This window comes from Moschus berezovskii, chromosome 4 (assembly GCF_049115385.1).
Source record: "Moschus berezovskii isolate FMDL1 chromosome 4, NW_MosBer_1.0, whole genome shotgun sequence".
NCBI lineage: Eukaryota > Metazoa > Chordata > Mammalia > Artiodactyla > Moschidae > Moschus > Moschus berezovskii.
The window spans coordinates 76300799-76326820 of record NC_142463.1 but is presented as its reverse complement, the minus strand read 5'-3'; the positions used below and the strand labels follow the sequence as shown (position 1 = coordinate 76326820).

Sequence of the window (26022 nt, the reverse complement as noted above, 5' to 3'; positions counted from 1 at the left end):
TGTACATAAACGTGTGATTTATGATGTATGCTTTACATATACATCAAAAGTACAAGTTATTTATCAAGTACAAAAATTATATATCAAAAGTACACTCTGAGGTCTGTTACATTGTGTTATGTACACTTTTATGTTAATTTGCTTATATATTTTTTTCTTTTAGAACCACATCATTTTAATGACTGTAGCTTTCTACTTTCTTTCTAATGATCAGTAAGAAAAGTCAGTCCTCTTGCTAATAATATTTTATAAATTTGTATTACTTAGGTTTGCCAGAACCCAAAAAGGATCACATCTTCCAAGGCCTGACACAGGACCAGGGGTTTTACACTTCCAAAGACTTTCTGCCTCTTGTAGCCAAAAGCAGTAAAGCAGGTATCACCAATTGTCTTCTGTTCCTAATATTGCCTATGTTGTTATATGTATTATACAATTATGTTAAATCCAGGCTCAGTAGGAAAATTTCCAGATCTCCTGTTCATCTTTTCATAATAGCAAGGTAAAATTAAAAAAAAAAATCTGATATGATTGTTAGCCAGAATCACATAATTGTCCTTCCTTCTAATTGAACATCATCATAAGGATTTTTCACTGTATTATATACAGGTCTAAATTGCAGTATGAGAAGTTGCTTTAAAATAAGAGTGTCTTAACAAACATCAGAAGGTGTTCTTACAAGAAACTGTAGCAGCTTCACTTTGGGAACTATTTTTTTCTATTTGTTTGAAAATGGGGCAAGTGATTGTGTCTTCTTTTATTTATATCCATACAAGCAGAAGGATTCAGTCCCTTCTTGAACTACAGTTTTATGAAATTAAAGTAAAACATTTTGATGAATACCCTAATACCTAGTCTCTGTGTGATATCACTTCTTATGCCACAGGAAGACCAACCGGAAGCTATGCTTGCCTTCTGCTGTGACTGGGCTAGAGTCATCATCTTAGTGAGAAAGAAACTACAGGGTATTTCCTAAAAAGCCAATAGCCAAACTCCTTAAATATATACTTTTAAAGAATTCTGAACTTAAGCTGTTCTATCATATAATTACCTACCGAAAAAATAAGAACTTAAGTTTATTTTCCTAAAATTGAAAAATATAAGAAACTGCCTCTCTTAGATCAGTCTGCAGAATTTTATAGCTAAAGTTGTGTCCTATCTTCATTTTTTTCTTCCAAGAGACCATGATGCTTGCTAGGGAAGCAAGAATATCATAGTACACATAATATGTATTTGAAAGTTACAGAGGGCTGATTATGTAAGCCCAAACAAAAACTTTCAAGCAAAATGATAACACTAAGTTATCTCTGGTACCATTTCAAAAATTATAGTAATTTATCTTGTCAGCAATTTTATTTAATCCAATAATACAATGCTACCTAATATATAGCAAACACCTGCCTTTCACTTTTTTAAAGAATCTTCATGTGGACATCAAATCTTTATATAAATGCTGTTGAAAAATGCTTACTTGGAGATTAATATTTTTTATTAATTAAAACCAGAGAAAAGCAAAAAAATTAAAAAAGCAAAAGGGAAAAAGTTTTAACTATTTGAAGAAAATAATTCTTAGAAATTCTTCAGTTACATAAAGGGAACATACTCAGCATGTTAATTTTCAAAATTTACCAAATATAATATACAGCAGGGCTACACATTAGAAATCTTACGATATCTAAATAAAATATAATGAAATATTGCAGATTATTAACCCAGATCACAAGGATCACTCTTTTCCTTCTAACAAACAACTTGATGACAGTAAGTTAAAAATACACATCACAACTTTGACAAAGAGAGTTTTAATTGGTTGATTCCAGTTTAAGACCCAAACTCTCAAATGTGTTATAGATATCCTTCTAGAAAGAAAAAAAAAGTTAAAGGTATTGACTATGAAATTACATATATGAGCATATTTTTAAAGTGGGAATAAAACTTTCTTTCAATGAAGCAGAATAATTTGATAGTGACACTCCATCCTGGAAAACTGCAAGATGCAATTTTACACTGCTTTGAGTACAAGTATCTTTTGAGCTGTCATGCAGAAATGGTTTCTCTACTTGAAAATGGGGTTTTCCTTTCATCATTCAGGAATGTGCGCCTGTCACTCTCCATTGCTGTCGATACGGGGAGCCGTGATTGTACTTGGAGCTGGAGACACAGCTTTCGACTGTGCAACATCCGCTTTACGTTGTGGGGCTCGCCGAGTGTTCATCGTCTTCAGAAAAGGCTTTGTTAATATAAGAGCTGTCCCTGAGGAGGTAAAAAAAAAAAGTCAGAAAATACGGAGTTGTAATGCAACAGATTTTAGAAGATATAACTGTTAATGTTCAGGCTCTTAGTTTAAATCACTAGAATGTTCTTCAGATTGTGAAATGCAAATTTTAAAATTTCTGGGTTACCCATAGTTGCTATTTTTTAGTACAGACATTCAAAGGAAAAGAAAATTATTTTATAACACTGATTTGGATAAAATGAATTTATCTGTCATTTATTTCACAAGTGCTTCTTATTTTGTGTTAGTATCATTGAAAGATGTTGTATTTAACTAGTAACAGTGGAATGTGCTAAGTCTTCCATATCCTAACAATAGATACTCTTCCCAAAATGCATGGATATTAGGAGAATGTGGTAATTAGAGATATTCGAAATTTTTTGTAAACCAAATTTACAAGCTGCATTCAAAGATATGTATATATACACACACATATATATGTCATAGTCAATTCATTATGCTATGAAGCCAATAGAACAAGGGGATTGCCGTTTATATTTTTTAAAAGAGCTCTAATGTAAGCATTATTTAGAATTAATAATTAGTTAGCTACTAAAAATGACAGATTTAAAATCATATCATTCTTACAGGTGACTGGTGACTAATCTTGATTGAGACATCAGCTGGGTACATGTACCATACAGTTCTCAAATTGTAATGTTAAGAAAGATAATACCTTATAAAGGATATTAGTTCTGAGAATAGGAACCAAATGTATTTATAGAGAGATAAATTACTCATTTTATACAAATCAGTATTATGAATTTGATTTGCTCTAGAATTCCTTAACATATTTGGAGTCTTTATACTAGGCAAGAATTGTAACTGTAGTCAATAGGTAATTTGTCACACGTAGACTAACTACATTACAGATTAATCTCACTGAAATATCAGAGTCACCATTGGTTCATGACTGAGTTTAAAATGTCAACTTTATTCTCCAGGGCTTTTCTCCATCCACTCTTTTTCAGACTTTCCCCCCAAATCCAAGGTGGAGATAGTCTTGTAATCCTAGGAGTTTTTTCTGGAGCACTATTTTAGGCATGAATTAGTGCAATGAGGGAGGCCTGGGTTCGATCCCTGTGTTGGGAAGATCCCCTGAAGAAGGGAAAGGCTACCCACTCTAGTATTCTGGCCTGGAGAATTCAGTCAAAATATAGCCTAGAGACTATACAGTCCATGGGGTCACAAAGAGTCGGACACAACTGAGCAGAAAAAAGTGCAATCTTACATTGGTACAAATACAGGGAAAATAGTCATACTGGAATAAAGTGACTTGCTTAAGAGAAGACAGGAGCTAATGTTATTCATCTTTATATCCTCATGTATAGCATAGGACCTCAGCAAATAATAAGTACTTGAACAATTTTGAACTAAGTATTTTGCATCTTATTTTTCTAAATCTAAAGCACCTTGAAATTTGGAAGGGAAGACACCCCTGAACAGCAATGTCAGTTTACTTCATACTGTATATTATAGTCACCTTCCATTGGCAAGGGTCACTAGAAATGAGTGGTGGCGATTTCTCCTACGTAAGTAGAAAACACACACACACAAACACAATAAGACCAGATAATTAATTACTTGAGAGGGTAGAAGTTTTGTTTGCTTGTTTGTTTAATCAGCTTAAAGTTTATTGAGCATCCTTGTGTATTAAGCGCTGTTTTAGGCATTTGGAATAAAGCAGTGAACATATCAGATAGAAAATCTTGTCCTCATGGAGCTCATACCTAGTAAGGAAAGAAAGATACTCAATCAAACAAGTATATTGTCACGTAAGTGTATGTCGAACAGTGGTTAATGCAATGCAGAACAAGAATTTAAATAGGACTATAAGAAGTGTGAATTTGGGGAGAGGTTGGGAGGGATTGGGGGCGGGAGGAGACGGGGACGACAGAGAATGAGATGGCTGGATGGCATCACCAACTCGATGGACATGAGTTTGAGTGAACTCCGGGAGTTGGTGATGGACAGGGAGGCCTGGCGTGCTGTGATTCATGGGGTCGCAAAGAGTCGGACACAGCTGAGCGACTGAACTGAACTGAACTGAACTGAACTATGGTGAAATAGAAGGTGAGATTTCCATTTTAAAAAGGGTGACCCAGGAAAGCCTTTTTATGACTGTGACTTTTGGGCATAGAGATGAAGACATTGAGGAAATGTAGACATCTGGGAGAAAAATGTTCCAGATCAAGACAAATGCATTCACCCTTGATTGAGGAAGTTTCTTGGACTTCTAGGAAAAAAAAAAAAGTCAGTGTGACTGGAACCTAGTATGAGAGGATAATATGTGCCTATATGTGATGATGTCTTATAAGTGTTCCAAAGGCCAGTATTTACTGAGGAAAGAGGAACTCCTTGAACTGTTTTGAGCAGACAAACACCAGGATCTGAATTAAATTTTAAAAGGATGGCTCTATTGATAATTGACTAAAGGGGGGATTGGGTTAGATGCAGGGAGGCTATTCAGGGGCTAATTGTGAGAATAGGCTATTAGATGCTTCCCAGGTGGCTCAGTGGTAAAGAATCTGCCTGCAATGCAGGATATGCAGGTTTGATCCTAGGGTCAGCAAGATTCCCTGAAGAAGAAAATGACAACCCACTCCCTATTCTTGCCTAGGAAATGTCATGGACAGAGGATCCTGGTGGGAACAGTCCATGAAGTCACAAAAGAGTCAGGCACGATTTAGTGGCTAAACAACAAGGCTGTTTGATGTGACTGGTTTATAGCAAGGAAAGAATCAAACTCCAGGCATTGCTCAGGCAGAAGGTCAAGCCTTGGTGGGATGAACTATGGTCATCAAAGTATTGGGAGGAAGGAATGATTTGGTGGGATAACTTGTTTTATTGCCTGCAGTAGAACTTAGTAGACTCAACCAGAAGAATAACTGTTTGGATGTTTATTACTAGTTTACAAGAAATGAAAACATTTACATTGTCTGAAAACCCCTGGGATGTGAGCTCTATGAGAATGATACTATGCATCATTTTTTTTTCTTCCCCTGCCTAGCCCAATGAATGTCACATGAAAAATATTCAATAAATAATTGTGGAATGAATGTTTTCTGGAGAAAATAAGCATCCAGGGCTTCTAGCATTAAAAAGGCTAACACCAAGTTAGCTTAGTTGTAACAGCAGAAGGCATTTGAAGTTTCTTTGTGAATTCTAGGCAAAAGTTTTCAGCGTTAGAGAAGGAATAATACAGCAACAGAAGGTGCATGCATTTTAAGGTTGGATCACTGGCCCATGATTATGCATTTTTAAGACTGAGGACCTCCAGTATTTGTAGAGACGATAAGTTAATACCTCTTGACCATTATTTGATTTTGCATACATCAAAGAGGCCCAGGACATGGTAGTGCTAATGCTTATGAAACTGCTAAGTCAATATCATGTATCTACTTTAAGATAACAGATTTTGAGAGAATATCCTGAGACAGATTTTTAACCTATATGAAGAATTTAATACCAAATTTAATTTCTTTGTATTTCTTCTATTTCTTCTATGCTTTCTACCCCAAATATACACAAATTGCAATCGCACTTGGTTTCTATGAAGTCAATGAAGATTGACATTTAGAGCGTTTCTTAAATATGTATATTGTTTATTGGGCTTTGACTCTTGGATGGAATTTGAGAATAACATAATTTGTCTGTTGGTAAAAGGCCTCACTGTCAGGCATGTCAGCATGTATATATCCAAAGCTGTGGTCTAACCCTCAAGTGATTTTTGAAAGAGGAAGGAACTAGAGAACAATAAAAAGTTTTCTGACCGTTTAGTGGCAAATATTACTACATAGGTCAGTTAGATTTAACAAGGAATTTTTACATGGTTAATAACAAAAAACCATATAATTAGATCCAGAAATGTTTTAATCTACTAAGTTAAGAATCACTATCCAGTAGATGCTATAGTGACAAGCACATCCCACTTAAGTAATCAGAGGTTTTCATACTTTAGTGTGCATCAAAATAGCCTGGAGGGGCTTATTCAACACAGCTTACTGGGGCCCCGTCCCAGTTTCTGATTTGGTAGGTGTGGGGTGGGCCTGAGACTTTGCATTTTTAACAAGTTCCCTGGTGACGCTGAGGCTGCTGATCCACTGCTCTAATGTATCATCAATCTAGTTTCCCACTGTCTAATTAGAGCCATAAGCAGTGTGCTGTTTTGGGGCATTTTCCATCTTAGTTAAGGAAGCATTAATGCTACAGAATATAAGGTTTGATGAAACGAAGATGTGGAGGCATCATCAGCATATTGATGTAATTCTGATTCCAAATGTCTTTCAGTCTCCCCTGTGGCCTCACACACATGCTAAATAGGATGCTACTGACAAACCAGCACTTCGCAGCCAAGGGTCCTTAGGGAAACCAGCCAATCATTCAGCACTATCCTCTAAGAAGATGAGGGAAAATCTGTTAATAATTCCCTCCAGAACTTTCTGCAAGCTTAAATAGGTGAGATTAAATTTCACAGGATAACAGAATCCCCCAAAATGCTGGTATTAAAAGCTGTTGACAGATCAGATAGAACTGCAGAAATGCTTTAGGCAGTTGGGAATCCCTAAAAGGAGGCATGAAGGTCGGGACTCAACAGACCCACTTGAGTTGATAAATTTAATGGATAAGGTTGGGGAAGGACTTTGTAGTTCTTATTATTACTGTGAAGAATGCAGTACAAAATTATTTTAATAGCACAGTTCCACAGACAGAGAACTTACCAAGAAACATATTCAGTTTCCCAATAGCAGCAAAACACGATCGATCTTTAATTCTGTTGCTTTTGTTTTTGGCTGCACTGAGTTTTTGTTGCTGTATGTGAGCCTTCTCTAGTACTGACAAGCTGGGCCAACTCTCTCGTTGCGGTGCATGGGCTTCCCATTGTAGTGGCTTCTCTTGTTGTGAAGCATGGACTCTAAGGAGTGTGGGCCTGGTAGTTGTTGTGCATGGGTTTAGTATCCTGTGGCATGTGGGATCTTTCCGGACCAGGGATTGAACTTGTGTCCCCTGCATTGGCAGGAAGGTTCTTTTTTTTTGGCAGGCGGATTCTTTACCAGTGGTCCCCCAGTGAAGTCCTCTGTGATTTTGTTTTTATATATTACATTATTTTTAATTGGAGTATAATTGCAGTATTGTGATGGTTTCTGCCATATATCAATATGAATCATCCATAGGCATACCCATGCCCACCTGCTCTTAAACCTCCCCCCCACCTGCCTCCCCCTCCCACCCCTTTAGGTTGTCACAGAGCACCAGCTTTGGGTTCCCTGCATCATGCAGCAAATTCCCAATATACATTACCTCTGTTATATTTTATTTGGGCTCACTATTTTATTCCACCTGTTCATTTGTCAGCATAATAACTGATTTAACTTTGACAATGCCTGTTTTCATGTATTTTAGCTATACAGAAGGTCAGCTATTTTGATAATGCTGCTTTAATATTTTTAATAATAAAATAACAGAAGCAGATTGACTGGTCTGTTAGTCAAAAATGTTTTCATCTGTAACTACAACTCTGAAAAAATGCATTTTACGTGAAAAATATATATCTTTTAGTTGAATCCTTTTGGTACTACACTGCTGCTGCTGCTAAGTTGCTTCAGTCGTGTCCGACTCTGTGCAACCCCATAGACAGCAGCCCACCAAGCTCCCCCGTCCCTGGGATTCTCCAGGCAAGAACACTGGAGTGGATTGCCATTTGCTTCTCCAGTGCATGAAAGTGAAAAGTGAAAGTGAAGTCGCTCAGTCGTGTCTGACTTCTAGTGACCCCATGGACTGCAGCCTACCAGGCTCCTCCGCCCATGGAATTTTCCAGGCAAAAGTACTGAAGTGGGGTGCCATTGCCTTCTCCTCTGGTACCACATAGCATTCCCCATTTTAGATCATTAATGTGGCATGATCTGCAGGTCTCCTTTGAAGTGTTTTTAAGGTTAAATTATCATGTTAAAGCTACATCCATATTTTCTTTCATCATCTAAATATTGCTAGCTAAATATGCATTTTCTTACCATTAGCTAATGCTTTCTAGTTTTTATTTAGTTTTAAGAAATATGACTCTGGGACTATTTTTAGAAAATAACCTTTATAAGCTGGCAAAATTAATTTTACTTAGTTAAGGGTGATGCTTATAGCAGCTCTTCAATAGTTGGCACCTGCATATCATTTGAGCTGGTGGTCTCCATGGAAAGTAATCAGAGACCCCTTAGCTAGGTTAGTGATATGAAGATACCTGCAAACAAACAAACATGCACAATTGTCCCCGGGCACACAAAGTTAATTAATGGTAGTTAGTGCCTTTCCTGGTACTAAGATATTAAATATGTCTTTAATAATTTATGATGATGTGGGAATGACATTCCAAGGATCTGTATGTGTTTACCTTTTTGAAAAGACTGAGATTTCAGAGAATGGAATAGTCACAAAAGGAATTAACCCAAATTTGAAGTACTTGGGTCTAGGTTATATATTTTAGTCTGATATGCCCAGCTATAAAATCAGTGTTATAACTATATGCTTCTAAAAATTTCTTCTGTTCCCCAAGTTGTGTATTTTGAACAATAAGAAAGATATGTGAATGATATAGAATGTGGACAGGAAGGCTTTATCTCTCATGAAATGACAGGAAGTCTGTATTGAAAATTTTGGCAGTATCTATAAATACTACACTTGAAACAAGTTGCAATTAATGTGTCCCCAGTCAGTTGGTGAGGTAAAATCTGCTGCAATCAAGACATGGATATCGAAGAAGCTGACAGGTGAGATTGTCAGGGCTCTATACTACATGTAATAATTCAGATGGTAAGTGAAAAACAAGGACTGTAAATAGGCCAGAAGCCAAAAAACGCTTGTGCCCATTCAAGATTATATATTCTAAATGCTTACTTATTTTCAAAAATCCCAAGGGATGGCTACATCATGTTTATTTAGGAATATCTGTACAGCTAAAAACAATGTACCTTTTAAAAAGGTTTACCGCCTTTCCCATGTATGTAATGATGCCACGGTTGTTCAGTTGGCAAGTCATGTCCAACTGTTTGTGACCCCATGGACTGCAGCATGCCAGGCTTCCCTGTCCATCACCGTTGCCTGGAGTTTTAAATATAGTATATATTATATACACATATACACATGCAGATTCATTAACAGTGCACATTTTAAACTGGTATCAATTCACTATCAAACTGTATTAAAGAATGGCATTTTGTTATTACTGTATTAAACTTTATGTTGTTATTACTCTATTAACTTTTATGTGAAATTTAGAAGCTCCTCTTCCATTAATAATATTCATCTCAGCTTCCCAATATCTTCTTTCCTTTTTTATAAATTGAAAATATTAAAAACTAATTTGTCTAATTTTGAAAACGTATTGGTCATGCATGCAGTTTAAAAGATAAAAATAAATGATAAGCATATATGAGTTAATACAAAAACAAACAAATTGTCATTCTTTTTAAAAGTGATTTTTTTTTTTCCTCTTAAAAAAGATAAACTCATCCTTCAAGGTCTGTTCTAAATGTCATTTTCTCTTTGAAGGCTTCCTTAGCTCCATCCTAATTGGCCTCTCTCTCCTGTGAGACCTTGTAGTTCTTTATGCTTCCTATATTATAACACTTATAGAGTAGTTATTACTTTATACTCATCACACAAATTAAAGTGCTGCTGCTGCTAAGTCACTTTAGTCGTGTCTGACTCTGTGTGATCCCAGAGACGGCAGCCTACCAGGCTCCTCTGTCCCTGGGATTCTCCAGGCAAGAACACTGGAGTAGGTTGCCATTTCCTTCTCCAATAAATTAAAGTGCAATCTCCTTCAAATGGTTTGGCTCATTCAACTTGAGTTTGACTGAAAGTATAGAAGAGTGCTTGATCCAAGTCAACAGATCAGTGAAGCATGTTGAATAAAGTACTTTAGGGGCATTGAAAACCTTATAGGAAGACTTTAAATGAATATAAAATATTTAAAATATGTAATTTATATTTTTACATACATATACTTCAAAATTACTTCTGATAGTATTTGAATAGTTTATTCAGTTATTTATAAATATATATTCATCTAAATTTTTAAAGTTTATTACAATATCAACCTAGCATTGAAAGTAGATTGAAAATGTCAATTTTCCCTGGCCTTCAAACTCTTAAAAGATAGCTGTGAATTTAGAAAAAAAGAAAGAAAGAAAAAAAAAGAAAGAAATTCAACCAAGCAATATATAAAATCAAAATTAAAAATCAGTAAAAATGTAGAATCAGGGAGGATTAGCAAGTTGTACAAGACACAGGATCCTAATTTGTACAGAATTTGTATGAAGAGACATTTCAAGATTGAAGATATTACAAAGGCAACAACATAATACAGAAGGTAATCTAGTGAGACATTCCAACAATAACTTGACAGTATTCCAACAAATATTCTAACAAATATCTTGTGAGATATCCCAGTAATAGCTTGAATGTAGCAAAATCTAAGATGAGGATTAATAAAAAAGCTCGTCAGATTTAAGAACATTTTGTAGTCATAAGTGAGTAATGTTTAAAAATACTCTCTTCTTTAAAGATGATGTATTTTATAATACCCTTGTAAAGGCATTTTAAACCTCTAAAATATGCCACGCATTGCATCTTTGGTTTTTGTTGCTTAATCATGACACAGCATAGTTAAGGGGCAACTATATCCAATGTGTAGTACAACTCTCATGTAGAGAAATGTTTCTTTCTGTTAAAGATTCTTCAATTTTAAAATCTTACAGTTAAAAGAAGCCAAATACTTGTAACACCATCAGTTCAGTTCTGTTCAGTCGCTCAGTCTTGTCCAAATAGGAAGTACTAAAAAAGTAACCTCAGCTTGTGGTTTTAGCAAACTTTTGCCTCAGTTCAGTTCAGTTCAGTTCAGTCGCTCAGTCGTGTCCGACTCTCCGCGACCCCATGAATCACAGCACGCCAGGTCTCCCTGTCCATCACCAACTCCCGGAGTTCACTCAAACTCATGTCCACAGAGTCGGTGATGCCATCCAGCCATCTCATTCTCCGTTGTCCCCTTCTCCTCCCGCCCCCAACCTTTCCCAGCATCAGACTCTTTTCCAGTGAGTCAACTCGTCGCATGAGATGGCCAAAGTATTGCAGTTTCAGCTTTAGCATCAGTCCCTCCAATGAACATCCAGGATTGATCTCCTTTAGAATGGACTGGTTGGATCTCCTTGCAGTATAAGGGACTCTCAAGAGTTTTCTCCAACACCACAGTTCAAAAGCATCGATTCTTCGGCTATCAGCTTTCTTCACAGTCCAACTCTCACATCCATACATGACCATGGGAAAAAGCATTGCCTTGACTAGACGGACCTTGGTTGGCAAAGTAATGTCTCTGCTTTTTAATATACTATCAAGGTTGGTCATAACTTTCCTTTCAAGGAGTAAACGTCTTTTAATTTCCTGGCTGCAATCACCATCTGCAGTGATTTTGGAGCCCAAAAAAATAAAGTCTGACACTGTTTCCACTGTTTTTCCATCTATTTCCCATGAAGTGATGGGACCAGATGCCATGATCTTTGTTTTCTGAATGTTGAGCTTCAAGCCAACCTTTTCACTCTCCTCTTTCACTTTCATCAAGAAGCTTTTGAGTTCCTCTTCACTTTCTGCCATAAGGGTAGTGTCATCTGCATATCTGAGGTTATTGATATTTCTCCCAGCAATCTTGCTTCCAGCTTGTGCTTCTTCCAGCCCAGCGTTCCTCATGATGTACTCTGCATATAAGTTAAATAAGCAAGGTGACAATATACAACCTTGACGTACTCCTTTTCCTATTTGGAACCAGTCTGTTGTTCCATGTCCAGTTCTAACAGTTGCTTCCTGACCTGCATACAGGTTTCTCAAGAGGCAGGTCAGGTGGTCTGGGATTCCCATCTCTTTCAGAATGTTCCACAGTTTATTGTGATCGACACTAGAAATTAATAATTGCAAAGTTAGCTTGTATATTCCAGAGACTGGTGAGCACATCAATTGCTCTGCATTCCACCACAGACTGTGAGTCTGTATAAGTCAAAAAGTACAAAATATATTGATGTTTTTAATAAAGGAGATGTGATCAGGAGTAGATTTTCAGAGTTTACTGTCTCTCTATCCTCCTTTGTCTCCTTGGTAACCAAAACAACCAGAAGATTGGATTGTGAAATCAAAGTCACATGAATTAGAGTTATAGCTTGTATCCAGCTTTATTAATAATTTCAAGGATACAAGTAAACATGAAGTGTGCAGTAGACAAGAAAAGGTACAAGACTGCCATCTTGTTGCATCAGGGTATGCTTTTATCCAGAATAACATAGTCTCTAAGTAACACTAGTAGCTCTACCACTTGCAGAAAACGAAGTTGTTTTAACTATAAAACATCTCCAGGTTATGCACAGATAGTCACATAGTTTACGTGACTGTTTAGAGAGAGTTTTGCTGGGTAAATCCCAGGTTTTGTTTATTTTAGCAGTCCTAGACTAGCAGGTATACCTTGGCAAAAGCATTGCAAGGATAACTGCCCTCCCATGTGCAAATGCTGATTGATAGCTTGTTTCCATTAGCATGTTTACAAGTGGATTTGACCAGGCCACTTTCTTTCTTGAGATAAACTCTTTTGCCATCCTACATCTTCTCTCATGAAAGGAAGATAATCTGTTTCATACCAGAATTTCTAACTAATTCCTACTCATCTTTCAAGATAAGTTTATATTTTACATTTTCAAGCAGCCCTTTTGTGACCTGCCCAACTGCTGTTTAAAATAACCCTTTTATGTGCCATTAAAACAGGATGTGTTTATGTTATCACAAAATATAATTGCATATTTGTTTCTTTCTCTGAGATTTTTGAAAGTAGGAATTATTTTATTAACTACAGTGCCTAGCACCGTTTTTGTACATAATAAGGACTTAATAAATGTTGGCAAGTTAATACATTGATAGTATTCTTATTATGTGGTATGAATAATTTAATAGTGATGAAATAAAAGATAATATTTTCCAAGATTATCACTGGCCAATACAGATTATCAACAATTTTGATTTGAAATACCATCTCTGAGGTCCTCATGTTCATATAGTGATAGAATTGATCACTTGTTGAATGTCTAGCTGTTAGAGGATAATCTTTACAAAGAATATTGTTTCTTCACATCATTTCTCAAACTTTGGCAATTAGAATTTAATGTATGCTGGTTTTGAGTTCTGCTCATTATGGTTTATAACCTATGCTTACTTTGTCTATATGCAATCTAAAAATGAGTTGACATCATGCTTTTAATTATAGTAAATTATGTTGTTTCATAATTTCCACAGTATGATGCCTGTAATATTAATCAGACCAAATCATCACATTACATAAAGTTAATCATTAAAATGATGATCTTTATTGCATGCTATAGCACTCTATTTTTATTTCACTCTGCATCAACCACATATTTTCCCCGAATATGGAGGTAAAAATCAAAGCTAAGAAGTGTTTTTTCTTTTTCCTCAGACAGTATGAAAAGAAAGTAACGATTTATTGAACTTCAAAAATGGAAACTTATGGATGCTTTTGTCTCTAATTCCTTTGAATATTTATTGGTGGGGAAAAGGACAAGAGACATGTGTGTATTTGCTTGGTGTACCAGTTGGTCCTCATGAGAATAGGCTTATCAAACAAATAAATAAATAAATATGTGTGTCATGAACAGAAGTGTCCATATACTCAACTCACTGAATTGTTGATTATGAATGATCACTGGGGCTTCCCTGATGGTTCAGTGATAAAGAATCCACCTGCAATGCAGGAGACGCAGGAGATAAAGGTTTGATCCCTGGGTCAGGAAGATCCCCCAGAAAAGGAAATGGCAACCCACTCCAGTATGCTAGCCTGAAAAATTCCATGGACGAGGAGCCTGGTGGGCTACAGTCCACGGGGTTGTGAAGAGTCGGACATGGCTGAGTGATGGAGCACACTAACAATGATCATAAGCAAACATGAGGTATTAAAAGACACTAACACTGACATCTGTGAGCCAATTATTAGCACAGGAGCCTGATTCATTTGAACAACAAAATGTTAAGACCTACTTCATGAAGTTAGACCACTGATCACTCTGGTCCATCATAAACATATGTCACTGAAACTGACAACTGAGAAGGAATACCATTTGCTTTTTAATTTCAAACTCACAGAATAGGATGCTCTGGTCAGGTAGCGTTTCTTCTAAATGCTAAGTGTTCCTTGCTTTAAGATGAATGTTTAGTAATTGTCGACTCCATTAACTACTAGTCAGTTGTCATTTTGTTAGCTTGAGTATCTTCGGGGTTTTCATATTAGTCATTCATTGTGGTAAACAAAATGTCATTCAGTGTCAGCTGTGTGCCAGTTGTTTTATTAGATACTGATAGGGCTGAAATCCACCTGATAACCTTTCTTGTGGCATTTTGGCTAGAATATATCCTGATTTGCCAGGCATCTGTCCAAATGTTCATTTTCTTTTTTTTTTATTTTTTATTGGAGGCTAATTACTTTACAATATTATATTGGTTGGTTTTGCCATACATTGACATGAATCCGCCCCAGGTGTACATGTGTTCCCCTTCTTGAACCCCCCTCCCACCTCCCTCCTCGCCTTATCCTCCCTCTGGGTCATCCCTGTGCACCAGCCCCGAGCATCCTGTATCATGCTTCGAACCTGGACTGGTGATTCGTTTCACATATGATAATATACATGTTTCAATGCCATTCTCCCAAATCATCCCACCCTCACCCTCTCCCACAGAGTCCCAGAGACTGTTCTGTACACCTGTGTCTCTTTTGCTGTCTCGTACTCATCATTTCTTAAATATTCGAATGTCATATTGGGGATAGAAAGTTAAGTAAGATACTCTCTTTGTACCAGTTCACTGTCTAACAAATAAATACATTTAAATTCTGTTTTAATTTTCTATCTTTATATCTTTAGATAATGTGTTCTATGTCTCTACTGTTTGCTTTATGAAGTAGTACTTCTTTGTTCTAAACTTACCCTTCCTTTATATTCAAGGAGTCTCCATTAACTAATCTACAATATTGAGTTCATAAGTCCATCACCTGGTTCGTGTATTTTGTGATTATACCTCTAAACTTACTTAGACCAGGAAGCTTGGATTTCCTCTCTCCACTGAGGACAGCCTTTATCCAGCCAAACCCTTACCTTTAATTTGTTTTTGGCTAGATCCTTTTTTTCCTGTTCCAATTAGCCTTGTTTTGAAATTCAACAACTGTAGCTATACACAGTCTCATTCTTTCAAATATACTAGAATTTCTGTCTTTGAATAAAATTGAATACCACAGAGTTTTGATTTAGCCATAGCATAATTTTTAGCTAAGCTTTGTCATTTCTTACTATTCCTTTGGTTTCCTGAGCATCAGTTTCTCTTCTGTAGGAAGGAAATAATACTTCTTCCCACAATGGTTTGTGTGTGAGGACAGCAAGCAGGAGAATCACAGAGGCTATGTGCTCAATCTGTAAATCATGATGGTACCCACTGTGTTTTTGGCTTTTCGAGATGCAACAGAGGGAAAATTTTGACACTAAATGCTTAAAATAAGCAATTAATATATAGATGTTATATCTCCTTTGTGAAAATTAAAATGAATTATGTGTTAAGCACGTAAGAAATGAATTATGTCTTAAGAACTTAAATATAAGTATTTATTATTATTACTTTTGTATTTTCAGATAGATTTCATAGTAATGGAAGTAAATTCCTTTGTTGTCCACAAATAATTCAAAGGATATTTCACTTAACATATGGCTTCACTTACTTTGAATTTCTCATTTTCTTAATATTTCCATATTGACTACAGTAAATCTTACTATCTCAGTTCTTTTTTCATTATAATATCAATACGTTCCAAATAATTATATATGTTCAAGTCATGTCTTTCTATCTTTTCTTAAAAAGTTATTCTCTTTTATGTAAAATGGAAAATCTAGGTATCTAATAGGTCCGTCTAGTTAAGGCTATGGTTTTTCCAGTGGTCATGTATGGATGTGAGAGTTGAACTGTAAAGAAAGCTGAGCGCCTAAGAATTGATGCTTTTGAACTGTGGTGTTGGAGAAGACTCTTGAGAGTCCCTTGGACTGCAAGGAGATCAAACCAGTTAATCCTAAAGGAAATCAGTCCTGAATATTCATTGGAAGGACTGATGCTGAAGCTGAAACTCCAATACTTCGGCCACCTCATGCGAAGAGCTGACTCATTGGAAAAGACTCTGATGCTGGGAGGGATTGGGGGCAGGAGGAGAAGGGGACGACAGAGGATGAGATGGTTGGATGGCATCACCGACTCAATGGACTTGGGATTGGGTGGACTCCGGGAGTTGGTGATGGACAGGGAGGCCTGGCGTGCTGCGTGTGGTTCATGGGGTCGCAAAGAATTGGACATGACTGAGCGACTGAACTGAATAGCAAAATAGCAGGACAGAGTGTGATTTATGTCTGCTGCTGAAATCTTAAGTGTTTGAGAGACTAAATAACATTGTAAATTTCAAAAGCAGAATTTTGGAATAGTCTGTTTGGGGGCCAGTGTGTATACCTTCTGACTTCTGTGCACAGTCAGATAACTGGCACAAATACTGAATATTTGAATACAAGTTATAAACCCTGGTGCATATGAAAAGTTATTATGTGAGTTGAGGACATATTAAAATACAGTTTCTTCCTGTTCATAATTCTACATAGTTTTTAGGCTGTAGATTTTACTCAAGAGTCATGTAAGAATACCACTAAATCTTATTCAATCTTAATCTTATTGTAAATTCTTAAAAGTTTTGATTTGTTTGCAGTGTTCAATAACTCATTCTAAGTTAAATGCCAAATCTGGTAAAAAGTGTATAAGATTATCTACATATAATAATATATACTGTTTAAGTATTCATAGAGAAGAGTAGAAAGGTGTGAAACACACCCTAAATGAGTCTGAGACGTGCTCCCAATATGTGCAGCCTTAGTTCGGGATTTTATTTTTGCCCTCCACAGAAAAGAGTACTATTATAAATACACATCATGTTTTGATGTACTCAGACCATAAAGATTCAGCATTGTTCTCCAGTCAAGTTTGCCATTATCATTAAAATTTACCATCACTTGACATTTTTGAAACACAATAAACTTGTTTATATTGATGAGCTATAAGACACTCCCTTATGCAAAGGTGACTAAAGTGCTACAGAAAGCGTATCATTGTATGGAACTATATTTATTTTGTAATTTGAAGTATTTAAGGAATATTTTGCTTTCCAGACATCACACGTTTTTGTTTTGTAGAAAGTTAAAGAGGAGTATAAGTTTTTTGGCTTTTCCTTTTTTTTTTTTTTTCCTTACCTTTGCTGTTGAGTTACCTTTATTTTGGAGTCATAATCTTACTGCTAAGTGTTACTGAGTAGGTTGAAGAATGATTTGGGGAAAAAGTGAATTCAGAAAAAGACAATTTCAAATAAATTGCATTTATTTCACCTTCTACAAGTTAAGTTTGCTTCAGGTGTTTTACATTTCTGAATTGCCTTAAGCAACACCACATACCAATTAATGTAGCTAGGTATTGTTATCCCCTTTTTATATGTAAGGTCAAAGCGATTCAGCAACTATCCCAAATAAGCAGTGGAAGTAGGTTTCAAACTGATTCAATTCCACTTACTTCTCTTTCTCTTCTAAACCATGAGCAGTTTGAGAGCCCCTGGCTTGTATATTTACCACCCACAATACCCACTTATTTATTGTTTTTGCTATTGCTGATCTCTTAATTTTAAAAAGAAGAGGAAAAGATTGTGTGACAGTAGTTTATGGAGCTCAGTTTTCAGGCCTTCAAAACCAGTTTTCAAAAAATATCTTAATTAAGACCTAGACTGAAATAGCTTCATTCCAATATATAATACTGTGTTTTTCAAATTAAAAAAAAAAATCATCATCCCTTGAAGGAGTTGCTTTAGATATTTTTAGATTTTTATGACATTGTAATTTTCACACCATAAATATTCTGTGTATCTGTTTATATGCTATGACTCTGTGCTATTATGTTATGTAAGAATTTTTCTTCTCTGAGGAAAAAAAAAACTTCACTCCCTTATGGGTGATACTAATCTCATTAACAATTCATGGTATAGATCAATTGAAGTTGAGAGATAGGCAGCTATTGACATAGTTCATGAAGTGTCACTTCTGGAACAGCAGCAAAGCATCACCTAGCAGTTTGTTAGAAATGCAAATTCTCAGGCCTCATTCAGTCCTGTAGACCTGGGGGTAAGCCTGTGCAGTGTTTTATCGGGTCCTCTAAGGTGATTCTGATGTACTGCCAAGATTGGAACCACCACTCGTGGATGGAGTGCTGAGGGCTTCACTGTAACATTGAGCAACTTACTTTTTGTCTCAGTTTTTTCATTTGGTTGTAGCCCAGATAATTCCTGGTTAGAAGCCTTACACATTCAACTTTCTCAACCTCACTTGTCAACTGAGAATCTACGTTTCTTCCATTGGGTAGGGAAAGAATGAGACCAGACACACTCACAATCTCTTCTGTGGGATGTTTTTACATTTCCTGCAAAAGACTAGTCAACATACTGGTTAGGATCACATTAACAAAGGCCTGGCCCCCAAAACAGTAAGTGGAAAAAGAAGTGAATAAATAAATCTTAACATTCTATCTTAATAGACATCCCATTATGGGCACAAAAACAAAAACTAAGGTGTCCAGTTTATGGCTGAATAAATTATGTTAGATGTGTGGAATAACTGGGAATTTGTCAAGAGGAACATGTTTGTATCTCTTTCTTGAAATTTGCATTTTTTTTTCAAAAGTAAAAATAAATATTACTTGTTTCTTGGTTCTACAGAATTTCTCTAATCTTTTCTCTTTCCTACCATTCTAATCAGTTACTTCCAGAGACTTGCTCACCCACTTTATGGACTTTTTTCTAATTTAGATATATGCAGCCTGGTAATAATCAGAATTTATTTTCATAAAAGGGATGATTACGTTTGAGTGAACTCCGGGCGTTGGTGATGGACAGGGAGGCCTGGCGTGCTTTGATTCATGGGGTCGCAAGGAGTTGGACAAGACTGAGCGACTGAACTGAACTGAAAAAGAGAACTTAACCTACAGAAATAAAAGCATAAGGAGACTATGCTATTTTAGTGAGAAACCTCACACACCGCCAGCCATAGGGCATGTTCTACCTAAAACTTCAGAAATAGCTTGTGATGTCATGATCTAGACTTCCCAGATGGCGCTAGTGGTAAAGAATTCACCTGCTAGTTCAGGAGACAAGAGACACGGGTTCAGTCTCTGGGTCTGGAAGATCTCCTGGACAACCCACTCCAATATTCTTGCCTAGAGAATCTCATGGACAGAGGAACCTGGAGAGCAAAAGTCCATAGGATAGCACAGAGTCAGACATGACTGAAGCGACTTAGCATCCATGCACGCTCGCCATGATCTATAAAATTCCACATGACAACTTCAGTCCAAGACTTCCTGTGTCAGTGAATTACAAAATGTGAACAGCTGATAACTGAATCTCAGCTTTGGTGAAAGAAAAAACTTCATGCTGATTTAAATATTATAAACTTTAGCATGAATAATTGAATTAATAATCAATATTAATTCAAGAAGAACATTTTTAAGTTTTTCTGTGTTCTGTTTCATTTCAGATGGAGCTTGCGAGAGAAGAAAAATGTGAATTTTTGCCTTTCTTGTCTCCACGGAAGGTTATAGTAAAAGGTGGGAGAATTGTTGCTGTGCAATTTATTCGGACAGAGCAAGATGAAACTGGAAAATGGAATGAAGATGAAGATCAGATAGTCTGTCTGAAAGCCGATGTGGTCATCAGTGCCTTTGGCTCAGTTCTGAGTGATCCTAAAGGTAGAGTGCTTGGGAGCTGAAATGTGTTATGCAATTGTCTGTTATTTTACTGCCATAATGGTTTCCAGCTTTCAGGGAATTGTTTTTCACTTGAACATTCATTTCCTTCTTCTAGTATGGAATGTAAGAAATCTTGATTTGTAAGACTTGGAAATGGTATTTAATACTTATACAGAATTATTTTTAAAGTACTGGGAATTGAAAACAACATTAATCTTTCTTTTAAGCTTATAGTCAAAATACATATCCTACTTTGTAATAATGTTTGCCTTGTTTCCTCTATAAAAATCAGCTTTTTCTTCAGTTAGACCTCGAGTAAGAAAATGTGACAGAGAACTTGTAATAGGCAATCTTCAGTGATTCAAGAAATTTAAGATCTAATGAATAGTCAAAAATAGAATTCATGTTTACTATTATTCACATACCAAATTATCACTAGAAACATCGAAACTGTCAAATTAGGAAGTTTGAACTTCTGTCATTTCATCTAAATGGCATAAATGGACATGCTAAGAACAAAATGCTTTGAACAAGATCTGAGAAAAAGAAATATATAACATTCCAACTGAATAATAAGTCAATCAACTAGGACTATTTTGTGTTGTTTTCCTCGCACACAGTGTTTTTGTGGGCCACTGTACATAAAAGCTTAGGTTCCTCCGCACCCTTCATTTTGCAAATCTTTTACCTTTTACTGCACAGTCAAAATAACATCTATTTTATTAACTAAAAGGTAAATAAAGAAAGATGTTTCTCTAATTTTAAGATTCATTAGGAAAAACAGTAAGTGAAATTTCTAAACCTGATGATTCCTTTAGCTTCCTACTATATCCATGCTAAAATTACATTTTCTGTCTGAAACAGAAAAAGATAATGCTTGCAAATGTGCATTTTTATCCAGTGGATAAGTAAAACGTTTAACCACACATCAGGATATTTTATCTGCAGGACATCAAACATCTTGGTATTTGGAAACATCCAGATGTTTAATGTCATCAAGATAAATGTTTTCAAATAGTTGGATGATGGCCTGAATTTGTCACTCTTCATCTAGACATTTATGTGATATGCAGACATAGTCACAGTGTGCTCTGTTATTCATTGATGAGTTCAGGAAGGAAAAAGAGAGCAACATATAAAATGTATTCTGTTATCTAAAAGAAGATCATAATGTTTTTACTGCTCTGTATATGACTGAAAACTGAGTAAAAATTTGAATCACTTAACTTGCAATTCTGTTGATTTTTTGTCTATCAAAAAACAATTTATCTTACCATTTAAATTTATGTTCCACAACTGACAACTCTAATATTAAGAAAAATATATCTTTTCCCTAGCAGACTTAAGTAGATGTGACTCAGAAAATCATAGAATACAGCTTTCCAAAGCTTGTGTTGGTATGTATGTGAAGAGTGAAAGATTTAACTTAATATTTTAAATATTCAGTAGAAGAAAAGGAAATCTGATTTACTTGTGTTTATTTGACTAAATCATTAAAAAATTTAATTGTGAGTTTTGTTCCAAAATTTACTTGTGTATGTTTCTTCCAGTGCTCTATATATTTCAGCCCATATACATTAGAGAAATCAAGGAAACATGATTAGACCTTCCCTTTCCCCTTTTTTCCCCCTCCTCTTGACTTGAAAAACAAACTGCTTGAGAAAATTTTCCTCAAATAGAACTACTTGCTTTACGAGGACCTTCAGCATTGACATTAATGAGAACTATTTTCCAGTTAGAGGGGAGCTGGAAGAGCTGCAATGTTAAATAGCATTCACATCTCTGCTGCTTTCTAAATATATTCAATACTGTTTTTTGAATGGAAAACATTTAAAAAATGGGAGAGAGAAACATCATTTGTGAACGTTGATCAAGAAGATCTTACCCAAGTGGTATTTAAAATCTTGAAACAATAATTTCAAAGAAAACTTTCATGTGCACATGTTGTCAGACATAGTGAAATCAGATTGGAGGAAGCAAGCTGTCAGTTTGGATAAGAAGAGAAGCTGTTCATGTCTCTTCTGCCCTGAATCTTATCCCATCTCAATACTCCTATGATGTGATTTATGTGATACTTTTGTGATTATTGCATATGTGGTATTATATATTTCAATATATTTACTTATAACCTCTTTCTTAAATCATCAACCTGCTTTTCTACCCTTCTTCTTCGCTCCTTCCCAAGCTCACTTTGCACAGACTCCAGTGAACTGCACGCAAAACTCGGTGTAATCTTTTCACTCCTTATTCTATTTTTTGCATTTGACAGTGTCAAATATTTCTTTCTGTTTGAAAAACTCTCTTCCGCATCATTTAACCTTTCTGAGCCTCAGCTTCTTTCTCTGTAACGAAACATGGATAATAATACATACTCTTTCTACGTCTTAGGACGGTTATCAGAGTTAAAATGAAATAATGTGAAAGTGCTTTGGAATTGAAACTGTAACACATTATTATTGTTTATGAAACTCCATTTTCTTGCTTTTTCTTTTAACTGTTCCTTTTCCACTGTCACTGACTGTTTCCTTCCTCTAAAAAGTTCCGACTTTGTCCATTTTCTCTTTTCTTAATGCATTTATTTCTTCACTGAACTCATTCATTCATTTATCCATCCATACATTCATTCCTGTTAAGAATATTTAATGGACAACTTCTGTGTGGCAAGTGGTAGCCAGACTTAAAATAAGCACTATTGCACTTCTGTATAAAATGACTCTGAAATCTCTTTCTCCACTCCTCATTTCTCAGCAGATATTTCATCCTCGGTTTATGCTCATGCATGTAACAAGCATTTAGCGAGTTTCTAGTGAATGCCAGGTACCAAAATGTATTCTGGAGAGTACAAAGATGAATGAGGCATTTCTTGAACTTAAAAACTTCACAGACTGGGGCTGGAGGCAGACCTTCAAACAAAAAGTTTGTTTTTTATCAAGTTTAGAATACATTTAGAGGGATATGCACAAAATAAGGATCACCTCATCAGGTTGCCCTAAGACTGATTTCCTCTCAAGTTTGCTATTATTGGAAATGGTACAACAGTTCTCTTCTCACTAAAGTTCAAAAATGATATCCCAGATTCAGATATCTAATTCCAATTTTGCTTTTTATTAAAGTCACCAGTGTTACCCTATACAGGAGGATGAAACTCCTACTGACGGGCTGAGAACTTCAGCAAATGATTTTATGTACTATGTGCCTAGCTTTACTTTCCAGTGTTCCCTGTTGAACTGTTCCTCCTAGTATCTAGTACAGAGTGGATTCCATAGTGGTTAATTTGGAAAGTCCTTGCTGAATGTATTATGTAAATATATGCTGAAGAATTAAAGGAATGAAATAAACTTGACAGTACAGTGATAATTTATACTCTCCTCATTATCTGATTACAATAATATTTTAAGTGAAAATAGTGAAATGAAATTGTAGTGTCTCGATTATATCAATAATAGGTGTTTGTAAAGGTAAACTAAATTGAGAAATCCGAAGAAAATTATTTATCTAATTTTTTCTTATATACTACATTATTCTGTAAGTCCCTTAATATGTTTCACAATGGAGAATATAAAATATCTTTAGTATTAAACACCCAATGTATCTCTAATACTTATTTCATGTCATAAAAATAGTAACTGCCTCAATAGCTTATAGAAAAGAAAAATGTGTCAAATTTGTAAAACAGATTTGTATAATATCCTTAGATTACAGTTGCTAATTATTTTATTCTTCCCAAGGCTTATCACAATTATAAGTAATCATCATTATTTTACTTAATTCTGTTTTATTTCTCTCTCTTTTTTTATTTTTTTGAATTATAGCAGTGAGTAGAAAATAAGAACAAAAGACTACATATTCCACATCCCTGTGCATGGAATTTATGTGTGCTTATTATAAGCACAATTTAATTGAATCCTTCATTAACTACTGTTACAAATTCTAAAGGTAGTATGGTGTCCAATTTCTAATTTGATTGGGATGATAAATTCTTAGCCTTATTTAATATCTTTCCTATGAAAAACTCAAGGTGGTTCCACCTTTTCAAAATTCTCATCCGTTTCCTCTAAGAATGTAAGATCCCAAATCACATTTAATTTGGATTTTAGTATTCAAGTCTGATTTTAAAGGCTCTCAGTAAATTAAGCACAGGCTACCTCTAACTAGCATTTCTACTGCACAAATATTGCCCTTCACTGGAAATTTTTAAACATGTATTTATTTATTGTAAAAACATGTGTTTCATAATATAAGAAGTTGTTTCTTCTGTTAAAACACCGACATCAGTGTTTATGGAGTTGAATTTTCCCTCTTTTTGTTAGGACAATGTCAAGTTTAAGATACTTTTTTCCTTATTTTATTCCCTTTTCTTTCTGCTTGGAACCAAACTACCAGTTACGAAAAAAATGTGCATATCTCTATTGTTAGTTTGGAATTGATAAGGAGAATCTGTTACCACTTTTACTGACCTCACAGTTTCATTTTTTCAGGGGAGGTGATAACACAGGTCCTTGTTTGCACATTCCTAGGAGATGTAGATGATACAGTTTTGTCTGCTTTTCGACAGCTGAAGGAAGGCCCATTCAACTGTGCCACGACCTCGGTGCCTCTTCACACACTGCACCAAGTCATCCTCTCATTCCTTTGAAATGTCTACTTTGAAAACACCCATGTTCTTTGATGTTTCAGAACCTGTTATAATTTATCTTCTAGTTAGATTGTAAACCCCCAAAGGACAGAGAATGTATCTTTACAGTACTTTTAGTCCCAGTAATAGCCATGACAGATGCTTAGTTTATATTTGTGCGTTTGATTTGACTTGATTCTTGTTACAATTTTAATTTCTTTATTTGTTGTTGTTGCTCAGTCACTTGTGACTCTTCATTGTGTCCAACTCTTTGCGATCTCATATGCTGCCGCACGCCAAGCTCCTCTGCCCTTCGCTGTCTCCTAAAGATTGCTCAATTTCATGTCCCTTGAGTTGGTGATGCTATCTAACCACTTCATTCTTTGCCACGCTCTTCTCCTTTTGCCTTCAATCTTTACCAGCCTCAGAGTCTTTTCCAGTTTTATTATACCTAGTTGTTATAGTTTTCCTGCTGCGGGGTTTATTTGATTTATTTTTCTTAGAAAACATAAATGTTAGAAAAGTAATTCTGTTTTTTCTTTGCTATTGATTTTTCCCTTGTTTTGGCATAAATTGTTGAATTCTTTATAATCCAATAAATATGACACTAATTAGAGTCCGTCTGGTGTAGCAGCTTAGAGCAGGGGCTCTGGAGCCAGGCTGCCCAGCTGGAAATCTGGCTCCCTTAGTCTCTTTGTACTTCATGGTCTTGATCTTTTAAGAAGGAAAATTATAGTATCTACCTTCTAGTGTTATTTCAAGAATAGATAAATTAATAATATATGTAAGGCACTTAGATATATGTCCAGCACATAGTGAACATCTCTTACATTGTAGATGTTACTATCCTTGTGTAACAAAATCACACTTTAATAATTAAATTGAGTTATAGTACACCCTTATGGTGGTATGAATCTTATCTAGGAATAAAAGCATTGAGAATTAGGACTTCATCTGGGTCTTTGCAGGCTCTGTCCACATGTCTTTGTAAATGAGTAAAATTGATGCTCTTACAAATTATGAAGTTTTAAATGAGAAATAGTTGTCTTTAATTCATTATTTTTACTTTGCAGAAAAAAGTACACAGTTTGTAACTGTATCATATGTTTTGAAAATGTTTTATTATCAATTCTGATGATTTTTATACAATTGAGAGGAATTTTCTTTCAGCTAATTTTAGTGGTTAGAAATCTGCATTTTGGGTTTTCCATAAATCAGATATTTAAAGAGCAGAGGATATGTT

At 35.5% G+C, this 26022-nt stretch overlaps 1 protein-coding gene across 1 annotated transcript in view; it reads left to right on the top strand.

The window, feature by feature from the left end:
• DPYD (dihydropyrimidine dehydrogenase) overlaps positions 1-26022 on the top strand; it is a 955731-nt gene that overhangs the window by 386252 nt on the left and 543457 nt on the right. The window contains exons 9-11 of the mRNA XM_055402118.2: positions 268-375; positions 2089-2258; positions 19954-20164. Of these exons, the coding sequence (XP_055258093.2) occupies positions 268-375; positions 2089-2258; positions 19954-20164 (489 nt within the window). The remainder of the gene's footprint in view (positions 1-267; positions 376-2088; positions 2259-19953; positions 20165-26022) is intronic.